This window comes from Coregonus lavaretus (genome assembly GCF_964263955.1).
Source record: "Coregonus lavaretus genome assembly, chromosome: 13".
Classification (NCBI taxonomy): Eukaryota; Metazoa; Chordata; class Actinopteri; order Salmoniformes; family Salmonidae; genus Coregonus; species Coregonus lavaretus.
The window spans coordinates 5,306,693-5,320,897 of record NC_140000.1 but is presented as its reverse complement, the minus strand read 5'-3'; the positions used below and the strand labels follow the sequence as shown (position 1 = coordinate 5,320,897).

At 47.1% G+C, this 14,205-nt stretch overlaps 1 protein-coding gene across 1 annotated transcript; it reads left to right on the top strand.

Annotated features, from left to right (window-relative positions):
* Positions 1-528: 528 nt before the first annotated feature.
* On the top strand, positions 529-6,174 carry LOC311139634 (CKLF-like MARVEL transmembrane domain-containing protein 8; the record flags this gene model as incomplete). The annotated part of the gene is made up of 4 exons (XM_084174545.1): positions 529-660; positions 3,704-3,877; positions 5,765-5,884; positions 6,088-6,174. The coding sequence occupies 4 exons, from the start codon at positions 529-531 to the stop codon at positions 6,172-6,174; spliced, it is 513 nt and encodes a 170-aa protein (XP_084030671.1).
* Between the last annotated feature and the right edge of the window lie 8,031 nt (positions 6,175-14,205).

Sequence of the window (14,205 nt, the reverse complement as noted above, 5' to 3'; positions counted from 1 at the left end):
TAACTGCAGAATGCAGCAATTACTGAGTCTAAAATAACACAGCAGTTACTGCACTTTTACTGCAGTTTCAAAACTGCAATCTGCAGTCTACTGGCTAGGTCTCTCTTCAGTCTTTGGCTGTAGATTGCTCCTGCTCGTGTCATCGGAAAAACAGCACCTATGCAAAACATAACCAACCATACGAGCATGAAAAGGCAATAGTTTCTGGCACACCGATTTGCCTATCATCATAAATAAGTTCCTCTTTATGCAACCACTCTCAACTGTGACATTTTGGGAATGGTATTGGGCTAACTGACCAAATTCTGTTGAACATACAGTAGGCTTTGTTATACGACGACAGAATAACGTTCATACAGGTCACAGATATTATTATCTAAAATAAACAAAAACGAGTTGTTTCACAACAAATGTACAGAGTTCCGCAGCAGTCTTGTCGCCTACTCAGGAAAGACGCGTCATGGCCCTCTTTCCAACCTTCCTTAATTCAGAGGGGCAGGATCCAAAAGCGGTAGATCGATATTGAAGATGGAAGGCGCAGCGACGCCCACTGTGATAACGTCTACCAGCAGCAGCGCGGAAAACTTTTACACCTCTACTCTGGCTTACGACAGGCACTTTTTTCGTACTGCTTCGGGGCTCCTCGTTTTCGCAGAAATAGTAAGTAGTCAAGTTTCAAGTTTCAAGCTGTAGGCTACGCATGGTATACGTCGTCCAAATAAATGCTTACTTGCAGGTTCCTTCTCGACAATGCAATAACAATGACACATAATAAAATATAAGAATACGAACATAAATTAAATGGCTCAGTAGAACTGAATAAACATTTTATAGTAGCATAAGTATTATTCAAGAAGGCACATTTTTTGTCCAATATTTACACGTGTATTGGAGAAGGGGGGGGTGGGGGTCAGTGTATAAACTGAGCAGTATAATAAGAGTCTGGTAGCAGCAGTTGTGATGTGTGTAGCATGAATGTAAATGTGTGTGTGTGTGTGTGTGTGTATGTCTGTGTGGGTGTGTGCATGAGTGAGTGCGTGTGTGCTAAGGTGAGGAGAATCAGAGCAGGTGGTCAGTCCAGTTCAATTGTTCAGCAGTCTGATGGCCCAAATCTAACTGCCTGTAGTTCAGGACCTGAAGCAAGGATATGCATATTCTTGATACCATTTGAAAGGAAACACTTTGAAGTTTGTGGAAATGTGAAATTAATGTAGGAGAATATAACACATTCGATCTGGTAAAAGATAATACAAACAGTTCCATCATCTTTGAAATGCAAGAGAAAGGCCACAATATACTATTGCAGTTTAGGCGCAATTTAGATTTTGGCCACTTGATGGTAGCAGTGTGTGTGCAAAGTTTCAGATTTATCCAGTGAAGCATTGCAATACTGGACTATTTTGTATGAAGTCTGCCCAAATGTGCCGAATTGTTCAATTGACACATTTTCAAGTACATAACTATAGAGAACATACAAAAATAATATGGTAATACAACATTTAAGTTTACACACTCCACAATCCATACATGATGGATCATTAGCTTATATTCTAACTTTCATACATCTAGATGGCCGGGCGGGGTGGGTGCTGTCTTCACTACCCGCTGGAGGGACTTGCGTTCATAGACAGAGCAATTCCCGTACCAGGCCGTGATGCAACCGGTCAGGACGTTCTTGATGGTGCAGGGCCAGTATTTGGAGAGGACCTGGGGCGGCATGCTGTTGTGTCCTCTTGACAAGAGTGGTGGTGTTGTTGGTTCATTACACGTCCTCGGTGATGTGGATGCTGAGGAACTTAAAACTAGTGACTCTCTCTGCTGCAGTCCGGTTGATGTGGATCGGGGCATGTTCCCACCTCTGCTTCCTGAAGTTAAAAATCAACTCCTTTGTTTTGCTGACTTTGAGGGAGAGGTTGTTGTCATGACACCACAATGCCAGTTTACTTACCTCCTCCCTATAGGCTGACTCGTTGTTGTTGGTAATCAGGCCTACAACCGTGGTGTCGTCAGCAAAGTTGATGAGGGAGTTGGTGTCGTGCAAAGCCACGCAGTTGTGGGTGAACAGGGAGTACAGCAGAGAACTGAGGACTCACCCCTGGGGGGCCCCTGAGTTAAGAGTCAGTGTGGAGGAGGTGTTGTTGCCAATCCTCACAGCCTGTTGTCTGCCCCTCAGGAAGTCCAGGATCCAGTTGCAGAGGGTGATGTCCTAACTGCGACACAAACATATTGGTGTCCACGTTTGATACAATAATTTATTGAAATCAGTATGTCAGTGGCTTTCACCATCTTTCACACAATAGCTGCCATCAGAATTAATGGAGGGAATCAGTACTGCTTTGTTGATTAAACAAATTAAACACATTATGATGATCAGACATTTTGTATTGTTCATACCTTGTATCAGATGGCTAATTGTACCCTTATGATAGGGGCACAATTAGTTCTGATAAAGGGAAGAGTTTGCCATTTGCTGAATCCCAGTACTTTTATACAGATTTGCAAATTGTTCAACCTGTATATTTTATATGCATTTTATACACATTTTGCATAGGCTGTATGACCTGTATGACGGTTTTTCACAGACGGTGACGTGACATCGTATTGAACACTGCACTAAACTGAAGGTTCAATTATTTAAAAATGTTCAAGGAACTATAACTGGAGAAAATGAACATAATGTCAACCTACTTCCTGTAATATAGGCTACTTCCTGTAATATAGACTACTCTCTGTAATATAGGCTACTTCCTGTAAAATAGGCTACTTCCTGTAATATAGACTACTCTCTGTAATATAGGCTACTTCCTGTAAAATAAGCAACTTCTTCTAATATATGCTAGTAATATAGGTGACTTTCTGTAATATAGACTACTTTCTGTAATTTAGACTACTTTCTGTAACATACGCTACTTTCTGTGTAGACAGACAATGGTCTCAGTACAGTGTTTTATTTTATCTGGAAAGGGAAGTTGTTTAAAAACAAGGTCAGTTTCATTGTCCCTTTTCCTTCCAGCATCAGGGGAGAATGTGACCAAAAGTCTCCTCTTCCACGTAGGCTAGACAGTCTTTTTTCCTGTGACACGAAGCAACCAATGAAACATTATTTTATTTTAATAACAGGAAGGGAGGTTTGGAGTGCAACAGAGGACAAAACTTCCCATTATTTACAGTAGCACGCATTATAACAAACTGCATCTATAGATTTATCATAATCAATGTGTTACGACATTCTTTCAGAATGCTGTCAGATTAGATAGGTGTCAGTCAGCTGTGGGGTTAGTTTCTGTTCCAGAAATACAAACTATGAAAAACCCCTTGGCAATTATGTTTTATATAGCTGTTGTACTGTTTTAGATGAGAGCTTGCAGGTAAACAGATCACTCTACACTTCAATGGATCCTGTGCATATGCCAATAAACTGTTATTTGATTTGCCTTAGGCTATATTATTTCCTTTCATTGTAATCTCTTTCTACAGTATGCCATCAAGATAAGCACAGCAAATGCATTTAAATACACGATAAAGTAGACACCACCAGAGCACAGCCATCACTGACTATGGTTACGTCCCAAATGGCACCCTATTCCCTATATAGTGCACTACTTTTTACTAGAGCTATATGAGCCCTGTTCAAAAGTAGTGCACTATAAAGGGAATAGGGTGCCATTTGGAATGCTGGCTATGTGCTTCCCTGTCCCCTCAGGTGTTTGGTCTGCTGGTATGGACGCTGATAGCGGGGACAGACTACTTCCGTGTGTCTGCATTTGGGTGGGTCATGTTTGTGGCCATCTTGTACTGGGTCCTGACAGTCATCTTCCTCATCATCTACCTGACCATGGCTTACAACAGGATCCCTCAGGTCCCCTGGACAGTTGTGGTACGACACATACTACGACACATAATACAACAGCACATTATCTGACCAACTTGAAACTTTAGTGATTGGGGTTGTTTATTATATAGCTAGTGATTGAATAATTGTGGAATATTTACGTAACTCAAAAGCAATGGAGTGAACTGCCTGGATGGTTTTGGGGAAGAGAGGATTTTTGTGTGCTCCTGACCATGTCTTTATGAATGTGATCAAATGAAGCCATTCTATAATGTGTACTAGCCTACAGTATCTGAGCCAGCCAGCCAGGAATCCTGTTGTTGTCATTCCACAGGACCTGTTCTTCAACAGTAGTGCTACAGTGATGTATGTGGTGTTCTACAGGACCTGTTCTTCAACAGTAGTGCTACAGTGATGTATGTGGTGTTCCACAGGGCCTGTTCTTCAACAGTAGTGCTACAGTGATGTATGTGGTGTTCTACAGGACCTGTTTTCAACAGTAGTGCTACAGTGATGTATGTGGTGTTCTACAGGACCTGTTCTTCAACAGTAGTGCTACAGTGATGTATGTGGTGTTCTACAGGGCCTGTTCTTCAACAGTAGTGCTACAGTGATGTATGTGGTGTTCTACAGGGCCTGTTCTTCAACAGTAGTGCTACAGTGATGTATGTGGTGTTCTACGGGGCCTGTTCTTTAACAGTAGTGCTACAGTGATGTATGTGGTGTTCCACAGGGCCTGTTCTTCAACAGTAGTGCTACAGTGATGTATGTGGTGTTCCACAGGGCCTGTTCTTCAACAGTAGTGCTACAGTGATGTATGTGGTGTTCTACAGGGCCTGTTCTTCAACAGTAGTGCTACAGTGATGTATGTGGTGTTCTACAGGGCCTGTTCTTCAACAGTAGTGCTACAGTGATGTATGTGGTGTTCTACGGGGCCTGTTCTTTAACAGTAGTGCTACAGTGATGTATGTGGTGTTCTACAGGGCCTGTTCTTCAACAGTAGTGCTATAGTGATGTATGTGGTGTTCTACAGGACCTGTTCTTCAACAGTAGTGCTACAGTGATGTATGTGGTGTTCTACAGGGCCTGTTCTTCAACAGTAGTGCTATAGTGATGTATGTGGTGTTCTACAGGACCTGTTCTTCAACAGTAGTGCTACAGTGATGTATGTGGTGTTCTACAGGGCCTGTTCTTCAACAGTAGTGCTACAGTGATGTATGTGGTGTTCTACAGGACCTGTTTTCAACAGTAGTGCTACAGTGATGTATGTGGTGTTCTACAGGACCTGTTCTTCAACAGTAGTGCTACAGTGATGTATGTGGTGTTCTACAGGGCCTGTTCTTCAACAGTAGTGCTACAGTGATGTATTTGGTGTTCTACGGGGCCTGTTCTTTAACAGTAGTGCTACAGTGATGTATGTGGTGTTCCACAGGGCCTGTTCTTCAACAGTAGTGCTACAGTGATGTATGTGGTGTTCCACAGGGCCTGTTCTTCAACAGTAGTGCTACAGTGATGTATGTGGTGTTCTACAGGGCCTGTTCTTCAACAGTAGTGCTACAGTGATGTATGTGGTGTTCTACAGGGCCTGTTCTTCAACAGTAGTGCTACAGTGATGTATGTGGTGTTCTACGGGGCCTGTTCTTTAACAGTAGTGCTACAGTGATGTATGTGGTGTTCTACAGGGCCTGTTCTTCAACAGTAGTGCTATAGTGATGTATGTGGTGTTCTACAGGACCTGTTCTTCAACAGTAGTGCTACAGTGATGTATGTGGTGTTCTACAGGGCCTGTTCTTCAACAGTAGTGCTACAGTGATGTATGTGGTGTTCTACGGGGCCTGTTCTTCAACAGTAGTGCTACAGTGATGTATGTGGTGTTCTACAGGGCCTGTTCTTCAACAGTAGTGCTACAGTGATGTATGTGGTGTTCTACAGGGCCTGTTCTTCAACAGTAGTGCTACAGTGATGTATGTGGTGGCAGCAGCAGTGGATGCAGCCTCAATCAGCCATGCTGTTAAAGGGCGCCATAACTACAACTGCTGGGTAGCATCCACGGTAAGAAAACCACCTCAGACCACCCAGACATACATTTAAATCACGCCAACTGTGAAAATATACCACAAATATGACTGAGTATTTATGATTAAAGCGATATTTAAAATATCTATCTATAAATATCTATTTGGTCCATTCAAGTCTACTCTACTCACACCTACTATTGTACTGAATTTCAATGTTTTCATCTGTCTGTTTTTCAGTTCTTTGCCTTCCTGGTCACGCTCTGCTATGCAGGAAGTACATTTTTAAGTTTTAAATCGTGGCGATCGAGGGATGAGGAACAATAACCAATCACAAAGGACATCTAAAGTATATCCGTTATGGTACAGGATCTTGAAAAGTACCGATGGTTAAGTGCAACAACCACTCCTTCCCTTTGGAATACATTTCTCTTTGATTTAATTTATGTTCTATTTCTGTTATTTTGGAATTGTGGTGTGTTTCATCTGTTGGAATGACAGAGCCTGAACCTCAGGGATATTTGTACTTCTTATGAACTCAAATGTTTTTTTAAACATTTGGATGAAAATGACTGAAGCTAATAAAGTGGCTATTCTATTGTTCTGAAGCTGGAGATCAAAGCTTTAACTCCAATATTAAAATGGATTGGACAGTAATGTTGTACCACACTAGATGGTGCTAAGATACAAGGCTGAGAAACAGGGCTTATGAAGGACATTACAGTCAATTATCTTTTTGATTAATCAAAAAAAGAATCATATACGAATAATATATTTTACTAATAGGAGTCAGCGACACTGAACAAAAATATAAATGCAACATGCAACAATTTCAAAGATTTTACTGAGTTACAGTTCATATAAGGAAATCAGTAAATTGAAATAAATTAATTAGGGCCTAATCTATGGATTTCACATGACTGGGAATACAGACATGCAGATATGCAAAAGAAAGGTACGGGTGTGGATCAGAAAAGCAGTCAGTATCTGGTGTGACCACCATTTGCCTCATGCAGTGCGTCACATCTCCTTCGCATAGAGTTGATTGTGGCCTGTGGAATGTTGTCCCACTCCTCTTCAATGGCTGTGCGAAGTTGCTGGATATTGGCGGGAACTGGAACACGCTGTCGTACACGTCGGCCCAGATCATCCCAAACATGCTCAATGGGTGACATGTCTGGTGAGTATGCAGCCACTCTGTTCACAACGTTGACATCAGCAAACCGCTCGCCGACACGACGCTCGCTGTCTGCCATCTGCCCGGTACAGTTGAAACTGAGATTCATCCGTGAAGAGCACTCTTCTCCAGCGTGCCAGTGGCCATCGAAGGTGTGCATTTGCCCACTAAAGTCAGTTACGACGCCGAACTACAGTCAGGTCAAGACCCTTGTGAGGACTACAAGCATGCAAATGAGCTTCCCTGTGATGGTTTCTGACAGTTTGTGCAGAAATGATTTGGTTGTGCAAACCCACAGTTTCATCAGCTGTCCGGGTGGCTGGTCTCAGACGATCCTGCAGGTGAAGAAGCCGGATGTGGAGGTCCTGGGCTGGCGTGGTTACATGTGGTCTGCGGTTATGAGGCCTGTTGGACATACTGTCAAATTCTCTAAAATGACTTCGGAGGCAGCTTATGGTAGAGAAATTAACATTAACTTCTCTGGCAACAGCACTGGTGGACATTCCTGCAGTCAGCATGCCAATTGCACACTCCCTCAAAACTTGAGCCATCTGTGGCATTGTGTTGTGTGACAAAACTGCACATTTTAGAGTGGCCTTTTATTGTCCCCAGCACAAGGTTCTTCTTGATATGCCACACCTGTCAGGTGGATGGGTTAGCTTGGCAAAGGAGAAATGCTCACTAACAGGGATGTAAACACATTGGTGCACAACATATTAAAGAAATACGTTTTTTGTGTGTATGGGACATTTCTGGGATCTTTTTTTCAGCTCATGAATCATGGGACCAACACTTTACCTGTTGCATTTATATTTTTGTTCAGTGTAGATAGAATGAAAACTTGTCAAAAACACTTACTGTACATCATTTGAAATGCTGCCCAGGTTTTGCTTTGTGATGCCTTGAGGGTCCAATACAGGGGGATATATTTTTGCAGATTATTTAGTGAGTCTGGCCTGAATACACAGTAGTCAAGCAAACACTTTAGGCTCAATGATTAAGGTATAATGTAGCGCTGTTCATGGTTCAACAAGTGTAGATATATATATATATATATATATAAAAAACACATCATTTCTTAAAATGTGCAGCCATCCGATTGCAGTATCATCCACATTACACTAAATGCAAATAATGCAAAAAATCCATATAATTTTTGCCCCATTTAAATCGGTTGTTCCTCAAATTAGCTCGGATTTACTAGGACTAAGACAATCTTTCAAGGAACAAAAGCTGAACATTGAACAGCTTCCCAAATCCCAGACTGTAGCTTTAACTGAAACACTATGTAGCTTGTCATGCAATGCCAGGCTAGAAGGAGAGCAGACTTCATGGACAACATGTTTGATGTTATGAATGGGTATGGCAGATATACATTCCAGACATTATGGGTGTGTTGGATAGTAGTGTAGTGTATGAAGAATTATGACTTTGCTAATGTTTTCAAGTGGAATCTGAGAGGATGTTTATTCAGTTTCAGAGGGAGCCGTTTTAGAGTGACACCCCATAGAACAGAGGGAGTCTGTTTGTTGTAGACAGGGGATTGGTCAGTATGGGTAACCGCCCATATCCTGGGTAAAGATTATAAGTACTGGGTTTGAACAAAGGAAGGCAGAACAGACATATTCTTTTGGGACTCTGTTTTCCGGATGATCTTCACATCTGTAAACTTATGCTGAAATCTTGTGATATAAATAAAACTTATAATCAAAGTTCAGTATAAGCGGACTCCTTTGTTTCAGAGCATAATTAGCAACGCTTTCTCGACACTACAGTAGCGCTTGGAATTTCCAGGGACCTCACGATACGATATTATCACAATACTTAGGAGCTGGTATGATATGTATTACGATTCTCACGATTCTACATTTATTGCGATTCTATACTGTGATTTTATTGTGATTCGATGTTCCAAACATATTGCTCACTATATGTCTGTGGCAGAGAGACGAGAGAGCATGAGAAAAGTAATGGAAATAAAACTGCTGAAAACAAATGTGCTTCCTATTTAAAATGAAAATGGAGAACAGTCTATGAAGGAAAAATAGAGTTTTGGTGCAGGGACAGCCAACTAGTGCAAAAATAATATTGCGATATTGTCAATGTGTCACGGTTTCGGCCGAGGCTGCTCCTCCTCCTGGTTCGGGCAGGCTTCGGCGGTCGTCGTCCCCGGAGTACTAGCTACCACCGATCTATGTTTCATATTCGTTTGGTTTTGTCTTGATGTTGTACACCTGTGTCTTGTTAGTCCTCGTTAGTGTCCTATTTAGTTCTCGTTGTGTGTGTTTGTCTTTGTGTGTGATTGCTCTTCTGTTTCGTGTTGGAGTTACGTACTTCCCTCCAGTGTTTTGGAGAGGTTTTTCGCACATGTTAGTACGCCGTTTGTTTGACGCCTGTGTGCGCCGTTATTTCGCCTTCGGGCTTATTGTGCTTATTTTCTACGTGAATATTGCACTAAAGTCTTTTGGACTGAGCTTCTGCGTCCTGTGCTTGATTCATGCACCACACCCACCTTCAGCACCCCTTGACAGAATCACACATCAAAATGGAATCAGCAGGATCTGCAGTTACGCCTGAGTCGCTCGAGGAGCATGTTCGCGGCCAAGATGACCAGATACGACAACTGGGGACCACTCTACAGGACGTCATCAACACCCTGCACCGATGGGAGGCCAGCGGGGTACCCACACCTCCACCTACCCTGCCAACCCCATCGGCCGGTCCACCAGTCCCAGGTCCGGAACCCAGGGGGATTCGGCTCTCGCTCCCGAGGGCGTATGACGGAACAGCTGCCGGGTGTCAGGGGTTCCTCCTGCAGGTGGAGCTCTACCTGGCCACTGTACACCCGGTGCCCTCGGGACACGAGAGCGTTTCCGCCCTCATCTCCTGTCTCACGGGCAAGGCGTTGGAGTGGGCTAACGCCGAGTGGAGGAAGATGGACGCCAACACCATCTCCTACGCCGAGTTCTCCCGCCGCTTCAAGGCCGTGTTCGAGGGCAAAACGGCGGGGGAGCGTCTAGTCCACCTGAGACAGGGGAGGAGGAGCGCACAGGCGTTTGCTCTAGAGTTCCGGACTCTAGCGGCGGACGCAGGGTGGAATGAACGGGCCCTCATCGACCATTTTCGATGTAGCCTACGGGAGGACGTTCAACGTGAGTTGGCCTGCAGGGATACCCATCTCACCTTCGACCAGTTGGTCGATATGTCCATCCGTCTGGACACCCTGCTGGCCACCCGTGGACGTCCCGAGGGGGGTCCGTCCATTCCGCCCTCCGGCACCTCCAGCCGAGCCCTATGGAGCTCGGGGGTGCCGGCGCTAGAGAAAGGAGGAGGAGGAGCCCGAGGGGGCCTGTCTCCTGCACCAAGTGCGGTCGTGGAGGGCACACTGCGGCCAGGTGCTGGGGAGGGTTCTCCGGGGGAGAAGACAACAGGCCACGCACTGGGTGGGCCTCCCAGGTGAGTAGACGTCCCACTTACCCAGAGCTTTCTGTTGCGCACTTTTGTATACCTGTGTGTTTTCCACAGGTTGCACCTCATTCCCAGCATAAGGCGCTAGTAGATTCAGGCGCAGCTGGGAATTTTGTTGATCGGAAGTTTTGTTTAGATTTAGGGATCCCTCTCCTACCTGTTGACAAACCTTTTCCCGTTCATGCCTTAGATAGCCGCCCGTTGGGGTCGGGGTTGATTAGGGAGATCACAGCACCACTTAGGATGTGTGCGCAGGGGGGTCATGAAGAGACTATACAGCTGTATCTGATCGACTCTCCTGCGTACCCAGTGGTGCTGGGAATTCCCTGGTTAAGCACCCATAACCCTGCTATTTCGTGGCAACAGAGGGCTCTCGATGGGTGGTCTGCTCAGTGCGAGGGGCGATGTCTGGGTGTTTCCGTGGGGGCGACTTCGGTGGAAAGTCCAAACCAAGTGCCCGCACTGCACATTCCGCCTGAATATGGGGATTTAGCTCTCGTGTTTAGTAAAACTAGGGCGACGCAGTTGCCTCCTCATAGACAGGGGGATTGTGCGATTGATCTCCAGGCAGGAGCAGTGCTCCCACGGAGCCACGTGTATCCTTTGTCTCAAGAGGAGAGAAAAGCTATGGAGACTTACATAGCCGAATCTTTGAGACAGGGATACATTCGGCCCTCCACTTCTCCCGCCTCCTCGAGTTTCTTTTTTGTGAAGAAGAAAGATGGAGGGTTGCGCCCGTGCATTGATTACCGTGGTCTCAATCAGATTACTGTGAAATACAGTTATCCACTCCCTCTGATTGCGACCATGACAGAGTCATTGCATGGAGCGCGGTTTTTCACAAAATTGGATCTCAGGAGCGCGTATAACTTGGTGCGCATTAGGGACGAATGGAAGACAGCGTTCAGTACCACGTCAGGTCATTTCGAATATCTCGTCATGCCATATGGGTTGATGAATGCTCCATCAGTCTTCCAATCCTTCGTAGATGACATTTTCCGGGATATGCAGGGACAAGGGGTGGTCGTGTACATTGATGACATTCTGGTGTACTCGTCTACCCGAGCCGAGCATATAACCCTGGTGCGTCGTGTATTGAGGAGGCTGTTGGAGCACGACCTATATGTCAAGGCAGAGAAATGTCTGTTTTTCCAGGAGTCGGTCTCCTTTTTGGGTTATCGGTTGTCCGCGTCAGGGGTGAGAATGGAGGTGGATCGTGTGTCCGCTGTGCGTAATTGGCAAACTCCAACCACTGTAAAAGAGGTGCAGCAGTTCTTGGGCTTTGCGAATTACTACCGGAGGTTTATCCGGGGTTTTGGACAGGTGGCAGCTCCCATCACGTCCCTACTGAAAGGGGGTCCGGTGCGCCTGCAGTGGTCAGCTGATGCGGACAGGGCCTTTAGGAGACTGAAGGACCTGTTTACGTCGGCTCCGGTGCTGGTGCATCCGGATCCCGCATTACCCTTTCAGGTTGAGGTAGACGCGTCTGAGGCTGGTATAGGGGCCGTTCTCTCTCAACGGTCCGGCACGCCACCTAAACTCCGCCCCTGTGCTTTTTACTCAAAAAAGCTCAGCCCGGCGGAGCGTAACTATGACGTTGGGGACAGGGAGCTGTTAGCTGTAGTTCAAGCCCTTAAGGTGTGGAGGCATTGGCTTGAGGGGGCTCAACACCCTTTCCTCATTTTGACTGACCATCGGAACCTGGAGTACATCCGGGCAGCGAGGAGACTGAACCCTCGCCAGGCTCGATGGAGTATGTTTCTCACCAGGTTCGTATTTAAAATCACGTACATCCCTGGGTCCCAGAATGGTAAGGCAGATGCGCTGTCCCGGCGGTATGACACGGAGGAGAGGTCCGTTGAGCCTACTCCCATACTACCGGAGTCTTGCCTTGTGGCACCGGTGGTGTGGGAGGTCGATGCCGAAATCGAGCGAGCGTTGCGTACCGACCCCAGCCCTCCACAGTGTCCTGAGGGTCGGAAGTACGTTCCGCTCGAGATTCGGGATCGACTCATTTACTGGGCTCACACGTCACCCTTGTCACGCCCTGGCTCTGGGGACACTGTTATGTTGAGCCAGGGTGTGTAGATCTATGTTCTCTATTTCTATGTTGGCCTGAGTGACTCCCAATCAGAGGCAACGAGTGTCAGCTGTTTGCTGGTTGTCTCTGATTGGGAGCCATATTTAAACTGTCGGTTTTTCCTTTGGTTTTTGTGGGTTCTTGTTTCAAGTTGGTTGTGTTTGACCGTGAACTGTCACGTTACCGTCTTTGTTGTTTTGATCGTGTTTCGCTCAATAAAGAGTATGTTTGCCTGCAACGCTGCGCCTTGGTCCTCATCTGTTCCTGACGATCGTGACAGAAGAACCCACCAAGACAGGACCAAGCAGCGTGAAGAGGAGAGAGGATGGACCTGGGATCAGTGGAGTAGGAGTCTCGACTGGGCCAAGCCACGTGAGGAGCAGAAAGGTTGGACTTTGAAGCAGTGGAGTGAGTGTCTGGCTAGAGACATGGAGAGCTGGTCCACGGGTAGGAAAGAACCCCAGAAATTTTTTAGGGGGGGGCTCACGACGTCGGGGCAGCAGGAGGCCGCGATAGAGCGGTCCAACGGGTTGGCAGAGGAGGCCGCCAGGTTACGGGGGCCACTGGTCGAAGAGGGGATGGAAGGTGGAGAGGCACGGCGAGAGGTACTGGGGTGTGTTACCAGTCCGGTCCGGCCCGTTCCAGATCCCGGTGTAGGGCCAGTGGTGTGTGTCCCCAGTACGGTCCGGTCTGTTCCTGCTCCCCGCACCAAGTCTGTGGTGCGTTTCGTCAGCCCTGTCCGGCCCGTTCCTGCTCCCCGCACCAAGTCTGTGGTGCGTTTCGTCAGCCCTGTCCGGCCCGTTCCTGCTCTCCGCACCAAGTCTGTGGTGCGCGTCGCCAGCCCAGTCCGGCCCAGTCCTGCTCCCCGCACCAAGTCTGTGGTGCGTTTCGTCAGCCCTGTCCGGCCCGCTCCTGCTCTCCACACCAAGCCAGTGGTGTGCGTCGTCAGTCCAGCACGGCCCGTGCCTGTTCCCCGCACCAAGCCAGGGGTGCGTATCGTCAGCCCGGCTCGGCCCGTTCCTCCTCCACGCACCAAGCCAGGGGTGCGCATCGTCAGCCCGGTCTGGTCCATTCCTGCTCCACGCACCAAGCCAGGGGTGCGTATCGTCAGCCCGGTCCGGTCCATTCCTGCTCCACGCACCAAGCCAGGGGTGTGTATCGTCAGCCCGGTCCGGCCAGTTGCTACTCCACGCACCAAGCCAGGGGTGCGCATCGTCAGCCCGGTCCGGTCCGTTCCTGCTCCACGCACCAAGCCAGGGGTGCGTGTCGTCAGTCCGGCTCCGGCCAGCGGGGCCAGACCGGACCAGGGGTACTTTGGGGGGTTGGAGAGGGAGTGGGGATCAGGCCCGGAGCCGGATCCGCCGCCAAGGCGGAGTGCCCACCCGGTCCCTCCCCTGTGGTATTTAGTTGGCGCGGTCGGAGTCCGCGCCTTTAGGGGGGGGTACTGTCACGCCCTGGCTCTGGGGACACTGTTATGTTGAGCCAGGGTGTGTAGATCTATGTTCTCTATTTCTATGTTGGCCTGAGTGACTCCCAATCAGAGGCAACGAGTGTCAGCTGTTTGCTGGTTGTCTCTGATTGGGAGCCATATTTATAATAATAATATTTAAACTGTCGGTTTTTCCTTTGGTTT